The 24,755-nt window shown below is 39.8% G+C and overlaps 1 protein-coding gene across 2 annotated transcripts in view; it reads left to right on the forward strand.

The window, feature by feature from the left end:
* Nucleotides 1-23,905, forward strand: part of l(1)G0007 (ATP-dependent RNA helicase l(1)G0007) — a 117,079-nt gene extending 93,174 nt beyond the window's left edge. For both annotated transcript variants that reach the window (XM_028174781.2, XM_028174784.2), the window contains exons 12-21: nucleotides 8,849-9,028; nucleotides 15,125-15,208; nucleotides 15,973-16,123; nucleotides 16,843-16,940; nucleotides 17,355-17,582; nucleotides 18,444-18,615; nucleotides 19,253-19,394; nucleotides 19,947-20,107; nucleotides 21,530-21,770; nucleotides 23,681-23,905. In XM_028174781.2, the coding sequence (XP_028030582.2) occupies nucleotides 8,849-9,028; nucleotides 15,125-15,208; nucleotides 15,973-16,123; nucleotides 16,843-16,940; nucleotides 17,355-17,582; nucleotides 18,444-18,615; nucleotides 19,253-19,394; nucleotides 19,947-20,107; nucleotides 21,530-21,770; nucleotides 23,681-23,867 (1,644 nt within the window). In that variant the 3' untranslated portion in view covers nucleotides 23,868-23,905. The remainder of the gene's footprint in view (nucleotides 1-8,848; nucleotides 9,029-15,124; nucleotides 15,209-15,972; nucleotides 16,124-16,842; nucleotides 16,941-17,354; nucleotides 17,583-18,443; nucleotides 18,616-19,252; nucleotides 19,395-19,946; nucleotides 20,108-21,529; nucleotides 21,771-23,680) is intronic.
* Nucleotides 23,906-24,755: the final 850 nt, after the last annotated feature.

Consider the following 24,755-nt stretch of genomic DNA (forward strand, 5'->3'; position numbering starts at 1 on the left):
ATCTGGTGGCAGGGCGTCTTGTGAGTCCGCGAAGCCATAATGCATTTCGATTTGAAGGGTGGGGCAGCTGTTGTACTGTAGAAGTAAGACTTAGAACTTAGGTCTCGTTATGGTTGTTGCCATTAGCGTTGGGGGCTTAACGCATTCACTCATGACCTTAACAATTTCACCAATTTAAGTAACAAATCTATATATTAATACGTGAAGCAAAAACTTTGCATCCCTTTTTACGAAAATTGCGCGGACGGAGGAGTATGAAATTTTCCACACTTATATAGAATATAGAGAAGAAGTGCACAATGCTAATATTTTTTTAAAATTATGCATAAGAGATACATTAAATCAATAAAGAAAACATTACACACACTACATACCATGTATTTGACGCACACACGCATGCATACTATTTATTGTCAAACTTTTGTTCTTGACGCCTGTTGTCAAATTGGGAATAGATTGTCTTTGTTAATATTTTTTGTAGTGTAGTCTTGGAGAAATTTGTGATTATAGAAGAATAACATACAATCATAATAGCTTACAAACTTATAATTCCAATTAATTATAGTTGAATTTCGACTACTGCGGGACCTCTAGTATATATAAATATACAAGTAAAAATGCGATACCTACCCGTCAAGTTATCAAAGGCTCGCTAACTGGTATTAGTTTTTACGTGGCACGTGTTAATTTAATTTAAGAAAGACAAATGAGCACGTGCTATTTAATTGTAAGTTTTTTTTTGTGTAAAACACACCGTTAATTGGCCGATTTAGAACCGTTATCGCAATAAATACGCAACAATCGCCCGGGGGCTTGGCTCCAACGTCTGTTCTATATTTAGTTACATAATTCAATGTGTAATCGTATGGTCTCGCGTACATGGTACGTGTTTCACTGCTCTTGCTAGGGCTAGTGTTAGCAAATTCTCTCAGGTTGAGCCCGTGAGCTCATCTACCCGTCCGGGCGTACCTGGAACAGCTTCTTAGACTTGGTAACCTTTGGTAGCGTGTAACGTGTTTACGGTGACAGTTTTAACGCAGGAAATTGTTTTAATCCGCTAAGTGCTTTCAGATCTGGTACGCTAAATTTCACAACTTTGTCTCGCTCTCCTGGATATTTCTACGTCATTTATTTAATATTCGAACAGTACAACGGATTTTATGCCGTGCGCTTATATCGAAACTAGGCCTAGTAGCTTCGATAACAATCTACTGAATTAGCTACAAACCACAAACTATAACTGATGACTGACTGACTGACTGATGGTGAGGTAATGTAATTTAATAAGAATTTTAATGAAATTTAAATAAAATGTCAAACTTGATTACTTAATATCAATGCAGCTTAAAATACAAGCATAAGGATAAAGCTCTATAAATTCCCGACATGAAAAAGGGGAAAGGACTAATCACAAAAAAAGAAAAAAAATTAGTGGTTTATCGCTTAATTTAATTCGTTTTACAATTGTTGAATTTTCATTTTGAACCTTCAATTTCATTTTAAATTTTTCACTTTTCAATTTCTTCGTCCTGTAGAATATTCACAAATGGCAGCTTAGAAATATGTACTGAGTTATTGTGATTAGTCATTAAACCTGCAATCGCGTGACGTCATGAAATTGCGTCCTAACATCGTGAGCATCGGACATAATTATATTACCGGTAATCTGATAAGTTAAAAGTCAACATATGTCATAAGTACTTGTGATATTAATCTAGAGATTAAGAACAGCTTTTTTTCAGTAAATTTATAAAAACACTGGGTAAATATACTTTGTACAGACATACTCGGTCGTATTATTATCAAATCAATCGCAGTACCTCCACTGCCATTCACGGGTTTCCTTTATAAATCATACACCTCTTTACATAATATAAGTGGTTTAAATTTTCTCTAAGACCGGACTCGGAAAACAAAACACGTCACTCAAAACACACACAGGAAGCCCATTCAAATGTTCAATATGTGACTAAAGGACAATGCCCAAAAGTGGGCCAACTTTATGACAAAACTATTTGTACTTGGAAAACGATGCCTTATTTTTTCACGTTGTTTAGTTTATGTATCAACATTTCTTTCAACCCGGCATTGTTTTCCAAAAAAATAAATTACTTAATTGATAACATCCCAAAACTATCCATGCCATAGTTTTTAAATTCGCCAATATGCAAAGGGCTTAGCCCATACAGCCTTATAGCAAACCTATATGCTGTCAAACGAAAGAGTTGTTGTGACTTGAACAACAAATTAAAAAAAAATAGCTAATGCTTATAATTCACAGGCTTCTTAGTTTTTTTTTGTTCAATTCAATATTTATTGTAATAATAATTATTACATAAAACCATGAATTATTTAATATTTTTAGATATTAATGATTCCATTAGTAAAAATATCAATGGCCTACCATTACTCTATTCTTATTATATATGATCAGAGAGTTTTGGCAGCAACCCGAGTGAAGCGTCACTTGAATTTTTATTTTAATATTTTTTTAATAGTTTATTGTGTAATTTGTATTATTTGTATTTGTAATATTGTGTATAAAAGGTCTGCGTAAGCTCATGCTCAGTCAATGTGGTATTCGTCGAGTTGACGTCAAAACTCCCAAAAAGCAATAAAAAGAGATACACCGGCTTTTTATTGACATAAAAAATATATAACTTCGACAGACTAGGCTGTATAGGCTACGCTCTTTGCCTGCATATTGTGAATTTAATAACAACAACAACAATGTCGTTGCCGGCTTCCGGATTTTCATTTCATTTTATTATTATTATGAGGATATAATAATAATAAAATGTACGTAAGGGCTTATTTCTAGCAACATTAACCACAATTAACTTATTTAATACTCTAAATAATTATGAGAGCGATTATTGATTTCGAAGAAAACAATTAACAACTTAATTTTAGCTGCAGAAGAAAACAGATTTCTCTTAAACCTGGGTGAGAATATAAAAATCGTTTTCGGAATATGAAACGATATTTCTTTGTCTATCAAATTAAGTTAAAACTATCATGACAGGACAACTTTTTTTAGGGGCCCAAACGCCCATAGAAAATGGCCATTGTCCTTTGCACAAAACCTAAAAAACATGAAAAGTTTTATTTTTGTGTTTTTATGACTCTTATTCTTCTTGCCCTTATCCCCCACATTAGGTGGAGTCAAGGCATGTCCTTTTATCTTGTTGAATTGGGATTTAGCATTAGTTTTACGACTAGCCGCCTGTCTGCCTGACAGTGACGTCAAACCTTCCTTGGGTTATATCTCCATGAATCTATTATAATGTACCATAGTGAGGAACTTTTTCTGTTTCTTCTTAAGGTGCATCTTTTACTTCACCCGTTTGTGTGAAGTAAAAGATGCACCTAAATTGTGTTTCTGTGTTTCTATGATTTCAATTTTATTGTTATAAAGATTTACATTAAAACTTGAATTTTCAAATACCAAAACGATAAAATTATCAAATTTTATATAATTCTCTATTTTCTTTTTTTTTAAACCGATATTAAAGTAATTTAATTAAAAATAGGATAATAATGTTTTCTAGTTAAACTCTTTCAAGTTTAATTGTATCCGTTTCATACATCCTTCCTTCATCCATCCAAAAACTAAACACGCCTTAAATAATACTGCGTTTATTAATGATCACGTCATATGGACATTCACCTCTATAAAGAAGACCATTAAAGAAAAGATTCGACAAGTCCAGACGCCACCAGCAACGCATTCGCGCCAACTGTCGCTTTTCAATATCGATTCGGTGACGTCAAACATGATGCAGCAATGCAAACCGCATAGAAATAAATTATCGATCAGAATCTTCATGCAATTACAAAACTAAGCATCCTGACATTTACGGCACGTTTCATGCAGCGTTATAAAAAGTCAGTTTTATTTCATAATACTGGCCGATAAGCCCACAGCTCATCTTTTTTGTCCATGGTTAGAGTACGCGTCACTTAAAAAGAACGCTGGCGGTCAAGCTGCGCAGTAGGCTATTTATCGATGTATTTGGTGGTATGAGATGCGGCGCGGGGCGGGCGGGTCACCTGCCGCATGCTTGCCGGTGTGTTATTGGTTCGTCAGTCGACCTTTGCTTTCCGCGCTAGGTTCACGTTACGTTCGTTCTCAAAATACTATCGGGCACATAAGTTTTAATTACAAAATGGTTTTACATAGAAAAGTGAGAAAAATGATTTATGACGTATATTGTTTTATGAAGAAAGAGGCTGATAATAATGCAGTTGATAATTTGAAATAATTCATGAAACGGACCACAGTGGCAACAAAATCATCCGAGTCTAATTTAATTTTTAGGGTTCCGTACCTCAATAGGAAAAAAACGGAACCCTTTGATCACTTTGTTGTCCGTCCGTCCGTCCGTCTGTCTATCTGTTCGTCTCAGTTAATCTGTCTGTTAATCTCAGATTAAACATTAAACGCAGAAATCAACATGTTTTTAATTTTATTTCATAAAAATCTATCTAATATATTATTTTTAATGTACATACCTACCATGTACGATCTTCCCACCGTACAATTTTATTATAGTTAAGGATTGCCGACCACCAACAGTACCAGAACGTCATGCTTACTCGCGATGCGATCCGCTTTTTGCCGCGTGACAACAAATAATGTAATATGAAATTTAATTACAGTCAAGAGAGTGCATCACTAACTATCGTACAATTCACATCAAGAGAAATTATCATTTTTATAACTTTACCTAGACTTTAACTTTCATAAACTAATTTAACTTCAAACTTATGATATCTTTCTACGCTCTCCTGTAACATGTAACTACATACAGCTACAAGAGTACAGAACTATTTTTTTATGATTGAAAGTTTACTAGTGGCCCGAAGGCCTTTCCAGTTTCACCAGGACAGGTGGGCGAGCAAAGGCTCAGCCAAGAGGGGTGGGATTTGCTAACAACTGCCCGAGCGCCTCCGAAGGAGACCTAACAACTCATGAGCAATTGTTTCGCGAATGAATCTACTACCGGATCGGAATCGCGACCCGCTGAGAAGATCCGGCGAGAAACTCAGCGGGCTGATGCATGGGTTAGGTTGCACGTCGACCTCTTTGTCGAGTTCGACGAGTACGGTTACCGGGGTCCCTAAGCCTGCCCCTAGTATTAGAGCTGAAGGCATCTAATGCAAAGGTTATTGGATCTGATGGATCCGTAAGGACGTGTCTAGGGCGTCGACGGTGACTGGCTCCTGCATGATCAGGATTCGGGGAGTAGTCAGCGGCGGCAACGATAAGGCGATTATCATGACGCATAGCCTTATCGAAGTATCATTCCGACGCTGACTTCATGTATTTCCGAATTGATTCGAGGCCCAGGTCATCATGTAGGTCAACGTTCCTCACGAACCACGGAGCCCCGACAGCTAACCTGCAAAAGCGGGATTGTAGGGATTGGAGGGTGTCTATGTGTGTGCGGGCCGCGTGAGCGAACACCACACTCGCGTAAGTCATGACGGGAAAGTACAGAACTACTAAACTGTACATACCTATAACCAATATACGAAGCCGCGAGCGAAAGATTACTTCAAAAATAAAACAAAAGTACTTAGTGTTTTCGTGCGCGAGTGTATCCATGCGCAAACACACCCCCTCCACTTTCTTCCAGCGTTCTTTTTACGTGACGCGCGCTCTACTTGTGCCTATTAATCATCACCAAGCTACTGTTGCTTTCTTCAGACTGGAAAGCATGATTACGGTACAAATTGAAGGGTGAAACGAAACATTACCGAAAATATGTACTTCGCACTACCTAACAATTTTTATTATTATGTATTCCTATACAACTGAGATTCAGCATCACTTCTCAAAGTGGTCATTCTCGTTTTGATGTCTTTCAGTATTGGTGAATAAATAAGCTTATCTGACCGCGACGGGGCAGCGCAAAGCCGCCATCGCCCGAAACATGTTTTGTCGGATCCCCCGGATTCACTCTCGGTGCTTTTAGAACTCTCAAGCACCGGTCACCGTTCCCGTCGAAGCGAACTAACATAGACACAGCCCACTGAGTTTCTCGCCGGATCTTCACAGTGGGTCGCAATTCCGATTCAGTGGTAGATTCTGCGAAGCTCTTGCTACAGCTAGTGTTAGCAAATGCTCTCAGGTTGAGCCCTTGAGTTCACCTACTTGTCCGGGCGTAACTGGAATAGCCTCTTAGGCCACCAGCTATAGATAGGGAAAAAAATACTATTTGAATCGTAATTTCGCCTACGCTACTAATAAAATGATTTCATACAAAAACTCGAGCAATGTCGAAAGTCCAAGGGTATTAGGTATACAAAAACACCAAGAATTAAATTTAAAACCAGCGAGCGTTGATAAAAATAGAGCTATTCGCGTGCAGCTTTTTCTTCATATAAAAACCCTATTAACGTTATTGTTAAGGAGCAGATATACAGTTTTTGTGCGAGTTAATTTCACGTAAATATCACAGAGTGTTTAGCGTAGCGTGAAATGAAAATCAATGAAAAATAATTGTCATTCTAGCTCAATAAACCTTTTATAGATTTTGAAATAAAATGTGAAGTTAAATTCATTGTAGGGACTAAAATATATCGATTTTTTTTGTAAAAATTTAAATATATACAAAATATAAATTAAATGAATGCTGTTAAATATAAAATTAATTCCGGTAATTAGTGTAGGCGGCAAGTATTTTAATCGCGGGTAAGAAATATCAAGGATTGCTCCACGAGACTTGGTATCCAGTAAGAACCTCCAAGCTCTTTTAGCCCTGGTGACTTACAATTCTAGTGGAGAAATAGCAACGGCTAACGCTTCAGCATATTTCTGGTCTTAACAAAGCGAATATTTTATATTTTAATAATTTCAAAAATATCTATATAGTAGACGTTTTCTACAGTGTAAAGAATGACTAAGCTTTTTTTTTTTTTTTTCGGGCCGGGGGCCGAACCTCCTACGAGGTCCCCGTGCCTAGGGGGCGCGCGGGGTATGTGAGACTCAACGATCTGCAGGTGTTGAGAGCAGATCGCGGGCCCAAGGATTTTAGGGCCCACCCACTAAACGACTCCCCTGCACTCTTACACCCGACGTCCGATCTCCGTCCGGGGTCAGAACCCGTTCAGAGTAGGGGGGTTCCCGCGGTCAACACTACAACCAGACACGCGGCGCCACCCCGAGGACGCCCGACCGACGGGTCGTCGAGGCGATAGTCGACGACCAACGACGTCGGTCTCCGCGGTACGGCGGCCCTACCAGACCGCCCGGGCGGTGCCGCTGGTGTTCCGGGATACCCCGCTGGGCCAGAACCAGCCTGCCGGGTCGGAACGCGATACACCGCCGACCGGGTTGCTCTTCAACAGTATGTTCGGCGACGACAGCGACGACGAAAATGCGGACCGCATCGCAGTCCGCAGCCGCCGACGCGCCGTCCCGTCCTCCTGGTGCCAGCGCGCTAGAGTGACGGTAGCGTGCGGCGCAGCCTCAACCCCCTTAGGTCGCCCCGTGACCATCACCGGGAGGAGACTGCCTCCTCATAGGGGCTGGAGCTGGACAAACGCCCTCCTCCGAACCCCGGCTCGACGGCGGCGGCACGGCGCCGAGAGGGAAGAAGAGCTCTCCCTCTCCCGTTCCGCCGCCTCCTTCTGCGAGATGGTGGACTCGCAGAAGTCGAGCATCGCCTGCCAGGACTCGTCGCTGCCGAGCATCGTAGCCACGACGGTCGGAAGCGACAAGTCCGGTCCTATTTTTGCAACGAGGACGCGGCGCTGCTCCGCGAAAGCGGTGCAGTACGCGAGCGTGTGCTCCACCGTGTCCTCGTTGCAGCCACTGCAGTGGTGGCACTTCGGCGTCGGCTCCCTCCGGGCGACGAGGTGCAGGTAGCGACCGAAACAGCCGTGTCCCGTGAGCACCTGTGTCGCTCGGAAGGTGAGACGTCCTCGGTCGCGATTCACCCATTCCGAGAGGACCGGGCGGATCGCCTCGACGGTCCGTCGCCCGTAGGCGGGGTCCGCCAGGCGGCGAGACAAGGATGACTAAGCTAAGTTAAGCTAAGATAACTTAAGTTAAACTAAAAGAAGTAAAGCCTTCAAGACTTATTTATAATAAAAGTGTATAAACAAACTATAGACATAACATTGAATTTATTATTATCTAATATCTTACAAATATAAACGTAATAGGTACTCCAAATGTCGTGAAAAAACCACTTCCATTGTCAGTAATAAAATAACTAAAATTCAAACAGACTCGTGGCGGTAGCCTTAAGGCTAATTATGTATAGTTTTATTATTCAATTATGCTAATTAGGCTTAAGTTGTATTAATACAACACAAAATATTTGACAGATGTCTGAATCTCGCTTACGACGTTATTAAGATTAGCTTGCAAATATACATGTTCCGAACAACATTAGGACCGTCGGTCTACCGAGCAATACCACCCGCTCAGTTGAAGATCTTCCCTCCATCGTTAAAACTCTCACAGACTAAAACCAAATACGAATTACCTAATTAATAACACAAAATTAAAACAAATGAAAAAATACATTGACTTGAATAAAATAAGAATATCATCTATATAATCGAAAACATTAAGTGCATTATTAATGATAACTCAAAAACACTTAGATGTTGATAAAATTTAAATGAGACCACATAAGAAGCACCTGCTTTGGACTTTAAAAAAAATAGAATCATCAAAGTCATCATTGAATCATCAAGTTCAACTAGAAAAATTTTCTGAGGGTACACACAAAAAAATTGTAAATGATAAACTTCTCATTTCTTGAAGTGGTTAAAATGATGATGTTATTTTAGTTTATATGGGAAACTCCCGTTTTTTTTTCTGTTCCAGGTAGTAGCTCGTCGCTCCGACCTGAAGTTGATCGTCACATCAGCCACGATGGATTCGACTAAGTTCTCGACGTTTTTCGGTAACGTGCCGACTTTCACCATCCCCGGCAGGACCTTCCCCGTGGAGACGTTTTTCTCAAAGAACCCGTGCGAAGATTACGTTGACGGAGCTGTCAAACAGGTAAGACCTTCCAGAGATTTACTGGTTTAGATTATTATTATTCCAGAGATTTAGATTATTTAGTGGCGGTAGGACCTCTTGTGAGTTTACTGGTGGTAGGACCTCTTGTGAGTTTGACTGGTGGTAGGACCTCTTGTGAGTCCGCGCGGGTAGGTACCACCACCCTGCCTATTTATGCCGTGAAGCAGTGATGCGTTTCGGTTTGAATTGCGGGGCAGCCGTTGTAACTATACTGAGACCTTAGAACTTATATCTCGAGGTGGGTGTCGCATTTTCGTTGTAGATGTCTATGGGCTCCAGTAACCACTTAACACCAGGTGAGTTGCGAGCTCGTCCACTCATGTAAGCAATAAATAAAATAAAAGATTGATGTGATATTTAAGACATTTCAATTTCAATGGTCCCAGCTTAGAAGTAATTCCGGTATACCATATAACAAAAAAACTGGCCCCAATCGTTGCTCAAATCCGGACCTTGATCTTTAGTGTTCAAGATCACGATAACAACTAACCCAACAATGAATTTATAATTGATATTGTACAGTTTAATAGATCCAAAGGTTATAACGTTATAAGTTAACCAATCTCAAAGTAAAAATGAGCAAAATAACCTACTTTAATATAAGTTGTAGACAACGTTCTCGTACTAAGCTATGCCTAAGTCACGCTTATCGTTTTAGGATGTCTATATATTGTTAACCTCAAATTTTAATACACGTAGTTTAAAAGCTAAAAAGAAAACCCTTAGCAAGTAACAATTAATTTCATCTTTTTTTTCTTATCCTATTGATACTAGGCAGAGTATTAGAGCGAAGTCATAAAATTGTTATATGGTCTTCAAACCGCAATGTGTGAGCGAATTTTCAATCTAGTCGGACGTCTTTTAGTCAATCATATTGACTTTCAGAAATTCTGTTACATACAAACAAACATATGTACATACCGAGCCAATAAAAGTGTTTTTAAAAGCGTTTTAAAATAAACCATATCGGGTACACTACATTGGATAATTAATACCTTACTCTTAAATAAAAAAACAGCCTTATTTAAACCTTTAATTTCGTTTTTTCTTCCTTAAATAGTGATACTAAACCAAATAATTTTACCAATAAATGTATTATTATCAATCTGAATGGGACGCACGTAAAAGTAACATAACCAAATATTACGTCGTTTTCAGACACCCACTTAACAGTTGAAAGTTTCAACGGTATGCGAGTAAAGTAAGCGAACAGACGGTGCCTAGACAACGCAATTTGTGTGTTACCACATTATCACCGTGCTGAGATAAACGTGGATTTTTTTATTAGTATTTTTTGTTACGAAATACTCATTAGCTCACTCGAAACCGTCTGCAAATCGTAGGCACGTGTTATATTTATAGACTGCGTAATGTGATAAACATGTTACATATTATATGACAACTGATAGATCCGGCAGACCTTGTCCTGAACACGCGTCTTAAGTACTGCTATTTCAAACTGTTATTAATATTTCATTAATTAAAAATGTTCTTTATGAAACTTACAATTAATAACAATAATCAACATAAGTAAACATTTTATTGTTATTAATTAATAAATATTGCGACCATTAATCTAAATAAAAACCATCCTATGGCCTAAGTTGGAACAAGATACATATATAAAAAAAAGAAGATAAAATCGGTTCAGTAGTTTAGGTGTCCATCGCGAACAAACAACGTGACACGTAATTTATAAATATATTAAGATAAAGATGATGACCATACAACTGACCTAATGAAAAGCAGTCACAACAGTTATCTGTCGATAAATTGTCAATGTCAAAGTCAGAATAGGACCGCTGCTTACAAGTAAAGCGTGCTCATAAATACATAACCTTGTTTGAACAAAATTTGAAAATGTATTGAAATGAGTTATTAATTGACTCAGCTTACAAAAGGTTGTGTTGTAACATGAATAAAATTATATAAAATTAATGATAAAACGATGTATTTGAAACAAAATTTGTATCTAGGTTATTTATTAATTTTGTGTTTGTACGATTCGATCGATTGACTCGTGGATTTGTCTACAATTGAATGAAGATATTTTTGGTGTAACAAAAACAAAACTATATTTTTTTTTACATTGCAAAACTAATTCTGTTAACAAAAATGTGTATATATCGCGACGCTTGAAAGGCAAACGTGACTAAGCAACAATAACTGCTTTGTACATAAATGATAGGCAATAACCATATTCGATGCGCAAAAAAAAAACACAATTACACAAAATATGTAAATTTTTCGTCGTAATATTGGCAACACTGTACCGATCGATGTCAACGACCTACAGTCCCCGACCTACTAGAGAATGAATGGATCTAAAGCATTCCCTCCTTAGGTTACATTTATTGTCCAACTATTTAATGTACATATCTCTATAAATAAACATTCGAAAGATTTCAAATGCTTACGCCTTCGACCGAACTTCACTGGATATCTATAATCCTCATACATTATCAAAGTATAAAAACCGTCATGATAAAAATTCTCGTAGTAATCGTGACATGCACGAATACGTATCATCGATGTATGTAGATAAAATACCACAAAATACCACAAATACCACAAAGGACCTGATAGTAGAAACAAAAAAGAGTGAACATATTACTCATGTCAAGTCGTCACGGTCTAATGGATAAGACGCCCGGTGTGCTTGTATCAAATGATGCGCCAGCTTTACCAGGTTTTTTTTATTGCTTAGATGGGTGGACGAGCTCACAGTCCACCTGCTGCTAAGCGGCTACTGGAGCCCATCTACACCGTAAATGCGCCACCCACCTTGATATATAAGTTGTGAGGTCTCAAGTATAGTTACAACGGCTGCCCCACCCTTCAAACCGAAGCGCATTACTGCTTCACGGCAGAAATAGGTGGGGTGGTGGTACCTACCCGCGCGGACTCATAAGAGCTCCTACCACCAGGAAAAAACCGGGCGTTACTAGTGCAACAATTCATCATCATCATCAGGTTGTATCTCTCTACTGCTGGATGTAGGCCTCTCCCATAGTCCGCCACAATGAACGGAACAATTACTTCAGATCAATATCTTCACGAATAACTTTAACGTCGTGTAAGCTCAAATTGTAATTTGCGTAATTACTATACAATTGAGACAAGAATAGACTTTAAGGATAAAGGCGAGTGCTGGCATTCACGTTGTGGATGGACTTTGATAGCCAATTAACACTAGGTAGACCTTTGAGGTCGTTCACCTTTATTTTATTGCCCTTGGAAGCAGAAGAGCATACGGCCCACCTGATGCTGAGTGTCGATGCACTAAAATAAATTAAAAAAACAAGAAATACTTGCATATCTATGACAAGATTGTATTCGTGAGCTTAAGCCGCAGATAGTGATTATTAAGTACGACTATACGAGACTTTCTCCGGTACATTACAAAGGTATTATACAAATTTGGTAATCTGCCGCAATGGATTTACACTCTTAACAATGGCGGATCCAGGGGGGGGGGTCATGGGGGTCATGACCACCCCCTGAGCTGGTTCCAGGACTTAGGTGAACCACTAATTGAATATAATGATTTTATTTATATATTTTGTCACCATACAGATTTTATGTAACTACATACCTTCAATATTTAATTCATTTAATATAATATAATAACTTTGTATAATGGCAAACGTTTGGGAACGAACGCATCTAAATTTGACTATGTGACCCCCTCCTGGCGCCAAAGCTGGATCCGCCCTTGACTCTTAATTGCATGGGTGACGGTTGTATTTACGTCTGGGATCTGCCGATCAGTGTTCCCATGTTTAAACTTATGCTCGCAAAACAATAATTTCATTTTAGATATATGTACAAATTAAAGAACGTTGTTACAGCGTTTTGGTTACATAGACATTAAAACAACGAAAATTCCACCTTTCTTGATACCTGAGATCGAAATATAATTTATCTACAATAAGGGCTGGCCCAAACTAAGAAACTCAAACCCAGAAACAGGCAGGATGATAATACTTACCTTAGCGGACTTACAATACTGAATACCACTGATAATTGCGCAAATTTTCTTTCATAATACCATGTCTTCATCGTGGTGGTTGGTCGTACCTGTCTGGTACATGCTTGAAGGATTTGAATATCGAGAATTTTTTTCAAACTTGTTTGCCGATTGCCCCAATAGATTTGAAGCTTGAACTTCCTCCCATTTTGGATAGAAGAAACATATGCGAGACGGATAGATGTTTCGTAAAAATTTTGTCCAGATATCGAATTTCAGTAAATAAAATCATTTTCTCACCCACACTTTGAACACTAGTTTAACTGTCCAACTTTTCAGCAAACTTTAATAGAGGCACATAGTATATTTGTGAATCAATTAGCAATTACTGAATGATAAACAATTTAAACAAGATCACATAACTTCAATCCAAACAAAAGAGTCCTAATTTTAGTTAGCCATTTGGGCGCGCCCTTCACACCTATCGATTTCATGGTCCTAATTAAATTTGTCATTCGTTTGGACCAACGGACGTTGAACCGCAGTTTGACATTATTGTACTTACAGGTGTGCACAGTATAAAAAGGTGAACGGAAAATTATATAGAATTATTCTTGACGAACGGCAAGACGAGAAATTTGTCGAATAATGTGAAAATGCGACAAACGTATTAATGACGTAGAATATTTCTGAAGATCTCGCTTTTACCGCATTAGGATTATGCTGAAATGTATAATTTCAAATTGGCTCTTCCCTAAAACCTTCTCAAAACGAGCACAAAGAGAATAATATCAGCTCGAACTGAAAAAGACTTTGTAAAAGCCGAGATCGATATAAATTTCGCTGCACAGTCTGTAGAGTTCAATCTGGAGGCTACGCAGTTCAAGGTTATCCCAAGGGCGCACCCTGCGACCTTGTTCAGTTCAAGACGCTAGACTATTCGTTCTTATATAAAAAAGAATCTACCCCGAGCACGGTCTTAAATTCTTCAGTTTACGGTTGATCTCCAATCATTTCAATTAGTTTAGTTTTCGTCATCTAATTCACACTAAACAAATAGTTTTTTTTCGGTTATTAAAAAAGATGGATATCGTGATATCATTCAATATAATGTCAAAATTATTGTATTTAAATAATAATTAGTAAATTCACGGTGCTTATGTTCACTATGCTTATCTACAAAATACACCGCAATCTTTTAATATCTCAAATCAAAGCGTCCCCTAATGGACTTTAATATTTAGCGCAGTCGTATCTCCTCATAAACGTCAGAGATTCTACTGACGTCAGCTTATTCAATTGACGCATCATACGATATTGTTTGTACGTATTGCAACTATTAATACGCGTTTCGTAAACATTTCAAAATGTTTGTTTTTATTCGGACATGACATTTCGTCAATGTAGAGCCGTGTGCTTAGTACGAGTTTTTTAACGTTCTCTATAGCGTAAAAGTTCACTAAAATGTTTATGCAATTGGAACAGCGCTCCTAGCGGCAAACGTAGACAAACGTTCGTCAACTCCAAACAAATTTGAATTAACTTTCACGCTATCGAGAACGTCAAAAAGCTCGCACTAATAAGCACACCGGACAGATCATATTTTACGAAATTACCGGGTACGTTTTTTTAGGTAACGCAATTCCGGTCATACTTAATGACCGGAATATTAGGTCGGAACACATAGAAGTCACAATGTGCAAACCGCCACCCAACTTCAGACGTGTCATCAAATTTGATTGTACCTATTGTGTAACAGCTAAACTCACCTTAAATCTACAAAGCATGATTGCTCAGTGGCAGTAATAATGAACAGAGTTGTGGCACGTATCCGTGCGGGCTCCTAAAATGGCGTACCAACCTAATTAGTATGTTTTCTAGTACATACATTTTTTTGGTTTAACTTGGCTGTACAAAGGACTTAGGGAAATCAACACCAATTTTTGACGAACACATTTATATATTTTTCTTTAATTTATATATCGTATATATGTAAGCTCGAGAAAATCACTATAAATTAAAAACAGAATTATAATTATTTTTTTTTCCATTCAAACGAGCTATTGTAAAAGTTTATTTATTCATACCCTCATTTTCGCTTTTAGGCTTTACAAATTCATCTACAGCCAGACGAGGGCGACATTCTGATATTCATGCCTGGTCAGGAAGACATCGAAGTTACGTGCGAGGTAAATACGTTAAAATTTAATCAATATACAAACGGGACAGGTACAAACAGGTGATAATCGGAAAGCGAATAAAAATTACTGATTGAAATTACCGGAGATATTTTTTATTTTATGTTTATTGCACTTGTAGGCAGACGAGCATACGGCCCACCTGATGGTGAGTGTTTACCGTCGCCCATGGACTTCAGCAATGCCAGAGGCAGAGCCAAGCCGCTGCCTACCGCTTAATACTCTCCACAAGCCTCGTTTGAAGAAGGACATGTCATAGCGCTCGGGAAACACCGTGGAGGGGAGCTCATTCCATAGCCGGATGGTACGTGGCAAAAAATATCTCTGGAAACGCACTGTGGATGACCGCAGTAGCTCCAGGTAGTATGGATGAACTCTACTCCAGTGGCGGGCGGTGCGATGGTAAAAACGAGATGCCGGTATCATCTCGAACAATTCCTCAGAGCACTCCCCATGGAACATAAGGTACAAAATACAGAGGGAACCGAAGTCGATTTAACGTCGTGACGTCAGTTGGTGCTAAAAAATAAATAAATAAACGAAGAGTTACATAACCATAGATGAAATAAATACACATATCGAATAGCTACAATTGACGTCACACGTTTTAGCTTAACGTCAAACAATATGAAACCTGTAAGATTTTTATGAAGTTATTTAAAAAATGTTTATTTAAAAATCTTCTTTCTATTCATTGATGACAAAATATATCCACTGATTTTGGTTCTTGACTTGTTTTATTTTCCTTTTGTTAGGTATTAACAGAGAGACTGGGCGATTTAGACAACGCGCCCCCCCTGACCGTCCTGCCGATATACTCTCAGCTCCCCGCTGACTTGCAGGCGAAGATATTCCAGCGAGCGCCGCCCGGACAGAGGAAGTGTATCGTCGCCACCAATATAGCAGGTAAAACGCTATTGAAGCAAAGTGAATTCGGATAATTCGTGTCACTTAGATCGAATCCTATGCCCTTGGTGTTTAACGGAGTGGCCATCGTTGATGTCTTGGCGTGAATGTAGCCTGCTTTCTTGAGGTTCTACAAACCGAAACCCACGATAGTGCTATCTATGGCTGAAAGACCGTTTGATCCTTCGATTTTGGATTGCCTTTTAGATGCCATAGTAGGCATTATATGGTTAGGAATATCACGTCAACGTATTCTCCTGAATGCGGACCCACTTTTTTTAAAGGTATTTTATGACCTGGTAACTACGACCTTTCAAGTGAAGTCTTATTTTAATTTATATTCTTTTTTGTGAAAAATTATAATATGGAGTGAAATGAAATGAATGGTATGAAATATAATCTCAGTAAAATGGTGGCCATTTACTGAGACTTTTTCAGTGGACTTTTTGGAGGATCCCGAGAAGTTACGTTCAGCGGCTCTGTTTGATTTTCCCACATTTGTGCACTTTCACAGATACTAAACAGTTAATAAATCATCGTTATTACACATTTAAAACTGATGAAATACTAAATAAATAAAATAAAACAAATCACACAACTTCACTCCTCGCGTTCTCGCAAAAAAGTCTGAATGCGGACCCAGAACTCACAAAAACCACAAACACACACACGCCCACACACATGCACACGTAAATCACACTCTGTCTCTGTCATTACAGAAACGTCACTGACCGTGGACGGGATCATGTACGTCATAGACTGCGGATATTGCAAGCTGAAGGTTTACAACCCGAGGATCGGTATGGACGCTTTGCAGGTACGACGTTCAAATGTTATAACAGGTCTAACCGTCGATTTGATTTGACTGGGACCATCGACACCGCGAGGCTTGAAAGAGAGATCTCAGCGGCTGAATTTCAACCAGTCAATAAATGCACCGCGTGATATTATTACATGGTATTTCCTTCGGTTCTCGCGAATCGTTAACAAATTTAACCTACTTTTACTGTTTGACGTCGCCTTCTTTATTGTCATTAGATTTGTTATTTTTGGAATATTAGAAAGCTTGCGTGATCGCGGACCGTTGACGTATTTGTTATTTGTCGACATTGAAAATTATGGTAACTACCGTCTATTTTTCTATAAAAAAATTATTGTTACACGATAAAATGAATTATAAAAGTCTAGAAATTATATATTAATATTAGGTGTTATAATTTCCTGTTAACAGATATATCCGGTTAGCCAGGCCAACGCCCGGCAGCGGGCGGGCCGAGCCGGGCGTACCGGCCCGGGCAAGGCCTTCTGTCTGTACACGCAGCGGCAGTACCAGCACGAGCTGCTGGCGTCCACTGTGCCGGAGATACAGAGGACGAACCTGGCCAATACCGTGCTGTTGCTCAAGTCCTTGGGCGTTGAAGACCTACTGGCTTTCCACTTCATGGATCCTCCTCCACAGGTAAGTAGATGTAATAGTAGACGTCCTAATATATTCCCTCAGGTTGAGCCCGTTAGATCACCTACCCGTCCGGGCGTAGCTGGAATAGCCTCTTACGCTACCAACGATTACGTAGGGGACTCAAATGTTCTAAATAAACTACAAACGAACCCGCTTGAAGGGTGTTTTAAAGGATTGTACAGACTGGTGCTAGATCGCATCAATCTTGAGTTTTGGTTGGACGTTAGGATCTTATTGTGTTAGGTAGATGGTCTTAGAGACTGTGTGATGCCGGCCTAGTATAGTATCATGCCGTGGGTTGTACTGCGACTATGAGATTCAAAGGAGATGGGGAGCAGCGTTCTCTGAGTATTGTATCAGTGCTCTGCGATACCCAACAAGCATCTACTACATCTTTTTTTTTTTTAAATACTTTATTGATGCACAAAACAAATTAGAATCATTACAGCACACAGCTAAATCGTACAAATAGTACCTAAATCTAAACTGGATTGCAATCTAAATAGTGTGTGCACTCAGCAAAACCATATTAATGTGCATAGCTTTGGCTATTGAAAACACAATTGAAATTACAAATAATAATAACTAGCCTTTGTTAAACAGGATATCCTTCACAATCTGACAAATCCTCTGAGTCTAGGTTCAAAGTTATCAAGATACCAATCTCGATAGATATATCGTATGTCTATCGAGCTATCTATAGTGTATTAGGGTGGTGGTGTCTGCCCGTGGGTCACAAAACCCCCTACCACCAGATAAATACCAGCATCTTGCTCGTTTCTGCCGCGAAACAGTCGTTTCAATTCTAAAAGCGGCACAGTGGACTGAGCCCAGTCTGAGGTCGACATTCGCCTGGTGCAGGACACGATCCTGAACTCGATGTACCAGCTGTGGATCCTGGGCGCGCTGGACGGCACGGGCTCGCTGACGGCGCTCGGGCGGCAGATGGCGGAGTTCCCGCTGGACCCGGCGCAGTGCCACATGCTCATCGTGGCCGCGGACATGGGCTGCAGCGCCGAGGTGCTCATCATCGGTCAGTCTCCCCGACTTCCACTGCTCAGAGCAGAATCAAAACAAGATTTGTTAGAGCGACGCATAATTTTGATACTTTTAGGTGGTAGGCCTTCTTGTGAGTCCGCGCGGGTAGGTACCACCACCCTGCCTATTACTGCCGTGAAGCAGTAATGCGTTTCGATTTGATGGGTGGCAGCCGTTGTAACTTACTTGAGACCTTAGAACTTATATCTGAAGGTGGTTGGCGCATTTACGTTGTGGATGTCTATGGGCTCCAGTAACCACTTAACACTAGATGGGCTGTGAAGTAGCCCACTCATCTAAGCTACAAAAAAAAAATTTGATGAAATTAAAACATGTTTTGTTTTTGTGTCTAGTCTTAAGTACCTTCAGTCGTGTTGCTGATTTCTGCCACGAAGCAATCCTATTCCAGAACGAAGGATAGTATAGCTATCATCATTCCAGGGCTACGGAGACGTCAACCTAATGTCTTGTCATGAGAATCACATTTCGATGACAATATACCCTAGTAACCGATGGAGCCTAATTTTAAGAATAATTTGTCTTAAGTTGGGAATAACAAATAGCGAGCAAATACCGTTCCCATTTCCCGGAGTACAGCCACTTCAATTCAAAAGGAATACCTGAAATTGCAGTGTCGATGCTGTCGGTGCCTTCAGTCTTCTACCGTCCTCAAGGTCGCGAGGAAGAAGCCGACGCAGTCAAAGAGAAATTCCAAGTTCCCGAATCCGATCACCTGACCCTCCTACACTTGTACAACCAGTGGAAATCCAACAAGTACAAAATTATAATTGTAAACTAACATAGTGCTGACTAACCAATCGACTTGATATGATTATTGAAATCACTTTATGATTAATTTCCATAGCAGGACTTGTTGTGAACCCACACGAGTAGGTACCGCCACCCTGCATACTTGTATTGCTAAGGAGTAATGTCACACAATAGTATGAAGACTTTAACTTCATGTCTAAAGGTGGGTGACGACATTAACATTGTAATGTTCACTTAACACCGGACGGGCCGTGAGTACAATAACTCATTTAAGCAATAAAACGTTACATTTATTCACCTACGCAGATGAATATGTGCACTTCGCTAAAGTAAATAACCATATGGTAATCATTAATGAATATGTCTAATCTGGCGCTAAACAAAAAATGAAAATCTCGCCACAAACATGTATAGATGTGGCCTATCTAATGCAAGCTCAACCGTTCTTCGCGCTGCATTACTCTTTGAACCCTGATCGATACAAATCTAACGGTGTGTCGTCACAAGTCGATCTGTATCCGCTGGGAATCGACCTTCTGTGCGTGCGGTCCGCAGCTACTCCAGTCAGTGGTGCACGGAGCACTTCGTTCACGCGAAGGCGATGAGGAAGGTGCGCGAGGTCCGCCAGCAGCTGAAGGACATTCTGCAGCAGCAGCGCCTGCCGCTCGTGTCCTGCGGCACCGATTGGGACACCGTCAGGAAATGCATCTGTTCAGGTCCGTGGAGGGTTTACGTCGTGCGTTTATAATAAATGATATTTATCTTAGTACGATAAAATGAATATATTCCAATGGAAATATCTCGAAATGTCAAGTAAGGCAGGAGGAAATGAAACAAACACGACGGACGGTGCAGGTCATTTTTATATGGCATAAAAAATTAAAGCATAGTTTATGATATCGACATTACACTTCAATTGCTTGGGATGGGCAGCCGTCGTGACTATACTTGAGACCTTAGAACGTATATCTCAAGGTGGGTGGCGCATTTACGTTGTAGATGTCTTCTATGGGCTCCGGTGACCGCTTAAAACCAGATGGGCTGTGAGCTCGTCCACCCATCAAAGCAATAAAAAAAAAATTTAAAAAATGAGAAAATGGTCCCATCATTTCATCGCTTTTCATTGTCCCACCACCTACTGGAGAAGAATTCATCTACGGTGCCTTTCCAGAGATCTTGTCTGACACCGAACACTATGACATGTCCTTCTTCAAACAAGGCTTATGAAGAGTACTTAACGGTAGGCAGCGGCTTGGCTCTGACATTTCTGACGTCCATGAGTGGTGGTAACCCTTCAACACCAAGCATGTCGTATGCACGTTCGTCTCCATACAGGGGCAATAAAAAAGATTTTCCAAGGCTCGTTATTGCCATTATAATGTGAATTGTCACAGCGTCGAAATTGCTCTAACCGGAACGTTTCCGCGGAGACGATGATGCCCAGTGACGGATTGAGGCTCGAGGGAACCCTAGACCCTAAAGTGAAACTTTTATTACATCGTCTCAAACTTTTTCGTCTGTGTGTTGCATGTCGCGTGACGGTCGGCCGCGGAGTAGGGATAAAGTGAAAGGCGCTCGTCAGAGCAGCTAAGGCCAATATAGCGGCGCCTATAGTTCAGCAGCAGCTGACCGTGTAGTGTATAGACTATTACTCATTTGTGCCAGTGCTCCGCGCTATTTTGTTTTTGTCAGTATTTAATGTAAATGTTGTTTGTCAGAGTTTAATGTCTATAATGTGAAAAAAGTTTCACTTTTACCGTGGTTTCATAAAAGCACACATATTTTTTTTTATTAATATTATATTATTTTTTATAAAAATTAATCTGATCTCATTTTCAAAGGAGACTGATTGTCATTACTTTTTCGTCTCTGAAATTTCGGCATTTCAAAAATTGTTCTCCCTCTTACATCATGTCGTCCTAAGCCCGGTCCTCACTGGTCTAGGCGTAAATCCATCACATTTGACAGATGCCTGAATCTCGCTTACGACATTTTCAATATAAGTCTACATATACACAAGTTCCGAACAACAACATTCGGACCGTCCGTCTGCCGAGCTAATATCACCCGCTCGGTGGAAGATCTTCCTTTGGTCGTTAAACTTCCCAAGATGCTGACCGTGTCGATTGGGCCTGCAGCTTACTTCCAGCAGGCGGCGCGGCTGAAGGGCATCGGCGAGTACGTGAACTGCCGCACCGGCATGCCGTGCCACCTGCACCCCACCTCGGCGCTGTTCGGGCTGGGCTGCAGCCCCGACTACGTGGTGTACCACGAGCTCACCATGACGGCGCGCGAGTACATGCACTGCGTCACCGCCGTGGACGCGCGCTGGCTGGCCGAGCTGGGGCCCATGTTCTTCTCCGTCAAGGAGACCGGCAAGTGCGTACTCGCTCCACCGATACAATCACTTTAACGTTCTCGATAGCGTAAACGTTAACTCAATTTGTATGCAGATGGACCAGCGCCCCTAGCGGCAAACGTAGGAAAATATGAGTTAACTTTTACGCTATCGAGAACGTTAAAACACTCGCAATAAGTACACAGGTGCCCGATATCATAACAAGAAAACTTCTTCAGCTATTTGAATGTATTAAACTTAATTGAGGTTCAATTAAAAACATCGAACTGTTGATGCTAATGCCAATTAAGTATACCCCAACCGCCGGTTTGTCTTTGATATTTACAATACAGATATAATAACTTTTTGTAGCAAATATTATTTGTTGTATACATCCAATTTCACTATGGACATAATTACGAAGACCTAACTAACTATACTAGTGGTAAATCGACTATAATTAATTTAAATTATAAGTTTGTACACTATTATGATTCTATTGTCATAAACTATTATACTTCTATAATCACAGATTTCGCCAAGACTAGATACACTATATACAAATAATATTAAAGACAAACAATACTAATCTATTCTCAATTTGACCACAGACTTTCAACAATAACAAAAGTTTAACATTAAACAAAGAGTATAAATAAAATAATAAATGCTGTGTCAAATAAATGGTAGAGTGTGTAACGTTTTCTTTATTCATTTAATCATTTTATGCGAAATAATAATAATTATTAGCCTTCTGCACTCCTTCTCTATATTATCTATAAGCGTGAGTAATTTCATACTCCTACAAAGTTTTTGCTTCACGTATTAATACAGTCAAACCTGGATAAGCGAGAGTTCAAGGGAGCACAATCTCATTCTCGCTTATAGAGGTTTCTCACTAACCCGAGTTTCTCGCTAATCCACCCTCTGAATTTCATTTCGCGATTTTCCGGATTCAAACGCATTCACTATTTTAAGTTTATCACTTAATGACAGTACTTTAATTTTCCGTTTTGACATGATGCAGAACAGAACTTTCCTTCGCAATTGATTAACGATAAACTGAGTAAGTCCGACAAACAGGAGGGCACACGTGTCCATTGGGAAAAGAATGCGATAAAATAACAACGCTATTTAGTTCTACGAAATAGAATAGGTTCAATATTGACGAGAAAACAATACAAAAACAATGTTATGAAGTTCCACGAAAGTTAAGAACGAGTCATAAAATAGCAGATGTTAAATTTGTAATTTGTTTTGTCATTTGTTCCTCCTAAATAATATAAATAAATAAAGCTCGACTGTCGCTTATAGAGGTATAGATAAGTAGCACTCTCACTTACGGAGGTCCATGAGAGACAAACGACTCTCTCTTACAGAGGTTTCTGTTTCTCGCTAATAGAGGTTTTGGGAGCTTAAAATGACGGGTCCTGGCTATTACTCTCACTAATAGAGTTTTCTCACTTACCCAGGTTTGACTGTATATCGTCTTTTCGCGTTAAAAGTGTAAAATTTTCAAAAATATTCGAAATTGTGTTAATATGCGTAAACATTTGGTATCACCAGTATTTTTCTCATAAATACTGTCAAAAGAGCGTAGTTTAGTTTTAGTAATTTTTTTTTATAGTTTACCTATGTTTTGACTAGGTACCTTTAAAACACTCTTCTGCAAAATTAGCAAGTTTTGACGTTATACAGTTTTAATGCGAGAAGACGATATATTAGATTTACTTATGGACTACGTACAGAAATGAAAACCAAAAACTTTGTGACCTCATTAATAAATAAAAATAAATAAATAAAAATGTAATGATATAAAATGTATGTATTGATATTTATGTGTTAGATTTTTTAAGTTACTAACATAGATTATAAGTAATTCTTACTAAGAAAATGTTATGGTTTAAAAAAAACTAAAATAAAGTATAAATAAATAATGGCTAATTACCAGATCGAATCGAGACAAGCGTAAAGAGGCAGCGGTCCACCTCCAACGCATGGAAGAAGAGATGAAGGAGGCCGAGGCCAAAATGGCAGAAGATCGCAAGAAGAAAGACGAAGACGTTCCCGTGAAGCAGGAGGTGGCCACCCCGGGGCTGGGCACGCCGCGCCGCACACCGCAGCGCCTGGGTCTGTAGCGGCCCGGGGACAACATTAAAACACTTTTGCAGTTGAATGACGCGGTTGTTTTATTCGTAACACAACACTAGACAACACCAGTAACAAATGGATAGATAGAGAAAAGAGAACCTGAGGCTGCTTATCATCAGCTTTTTATAGCTAAAATGAGTGGACGAGCTCTCGAACTACTTGGTGTTAAATGGTCACCGGAGCTCATAGACATCTACAACGTAAATACGCCACCCACCTTGAGACACGAGTTCCAAATCTCAGTTTTATAGCACAACGGCAGAAATAGGCAGCTTTTGCGGGTTTGATTTTTATTATTATACAAAGTTATTCCTTCACCGCGGAAAGGATTCGAACGAAGGCGAACACTAGTAATAACAAGAGCAGGGATTCGCAGAATCTACCACTGGATCGAAATCACGAGCCAATGGCCACTGAGAAGATTCGGCGGGACACTCAATAGTATGTGCCTATGGGCGTCTCGCACGTCACTCTTCGTCGCAGGAACCGCCCACAAGAGGGCGACCACTTCGTTGTCATTTTGACAGCTGTCACTAAATCACCGTCTCGAATGCTTTTTTTTTATTGCTTAGATGGGTGGACGAGCTTCCGCCTACTTGGTGTTAAGTGGTTACTGGAGCCCATAGACATGTACGACACAAATGCGCCACCCACCTTGAGATATAAGTTCTAGGTAGGCAGCGGTAGGCAGCGGTAGGCAGCGGCTTGGCTCTGCCCCTGGCATTGCTGAAGTCCATGGGCGACCGTAACCACTCACCATCAGGTGGGCCGTATGCCCGTCTGCCTACAAAGGCAATAAAAAAAAAAAAAAAAAAGGTCTCAAATATAGTAGGTAGTACATATTTCGTTAGAAAAATTGGTACCCGCCTGGGATT

This window comes from Bombyx mandarina, chromosome 11, assembly GCF_030267445.1.
Source record: "Bombyx mandarina strain Sakado chromosome 11, ASM3026744v2".
Taxonomy (NCBI): domain Eukaryota; kingdom Metazoa; phylum Arthropoda; class Insecta; order Lepidoptera; family Bombycidae; genus Bombyx; species Bombyx mandarina.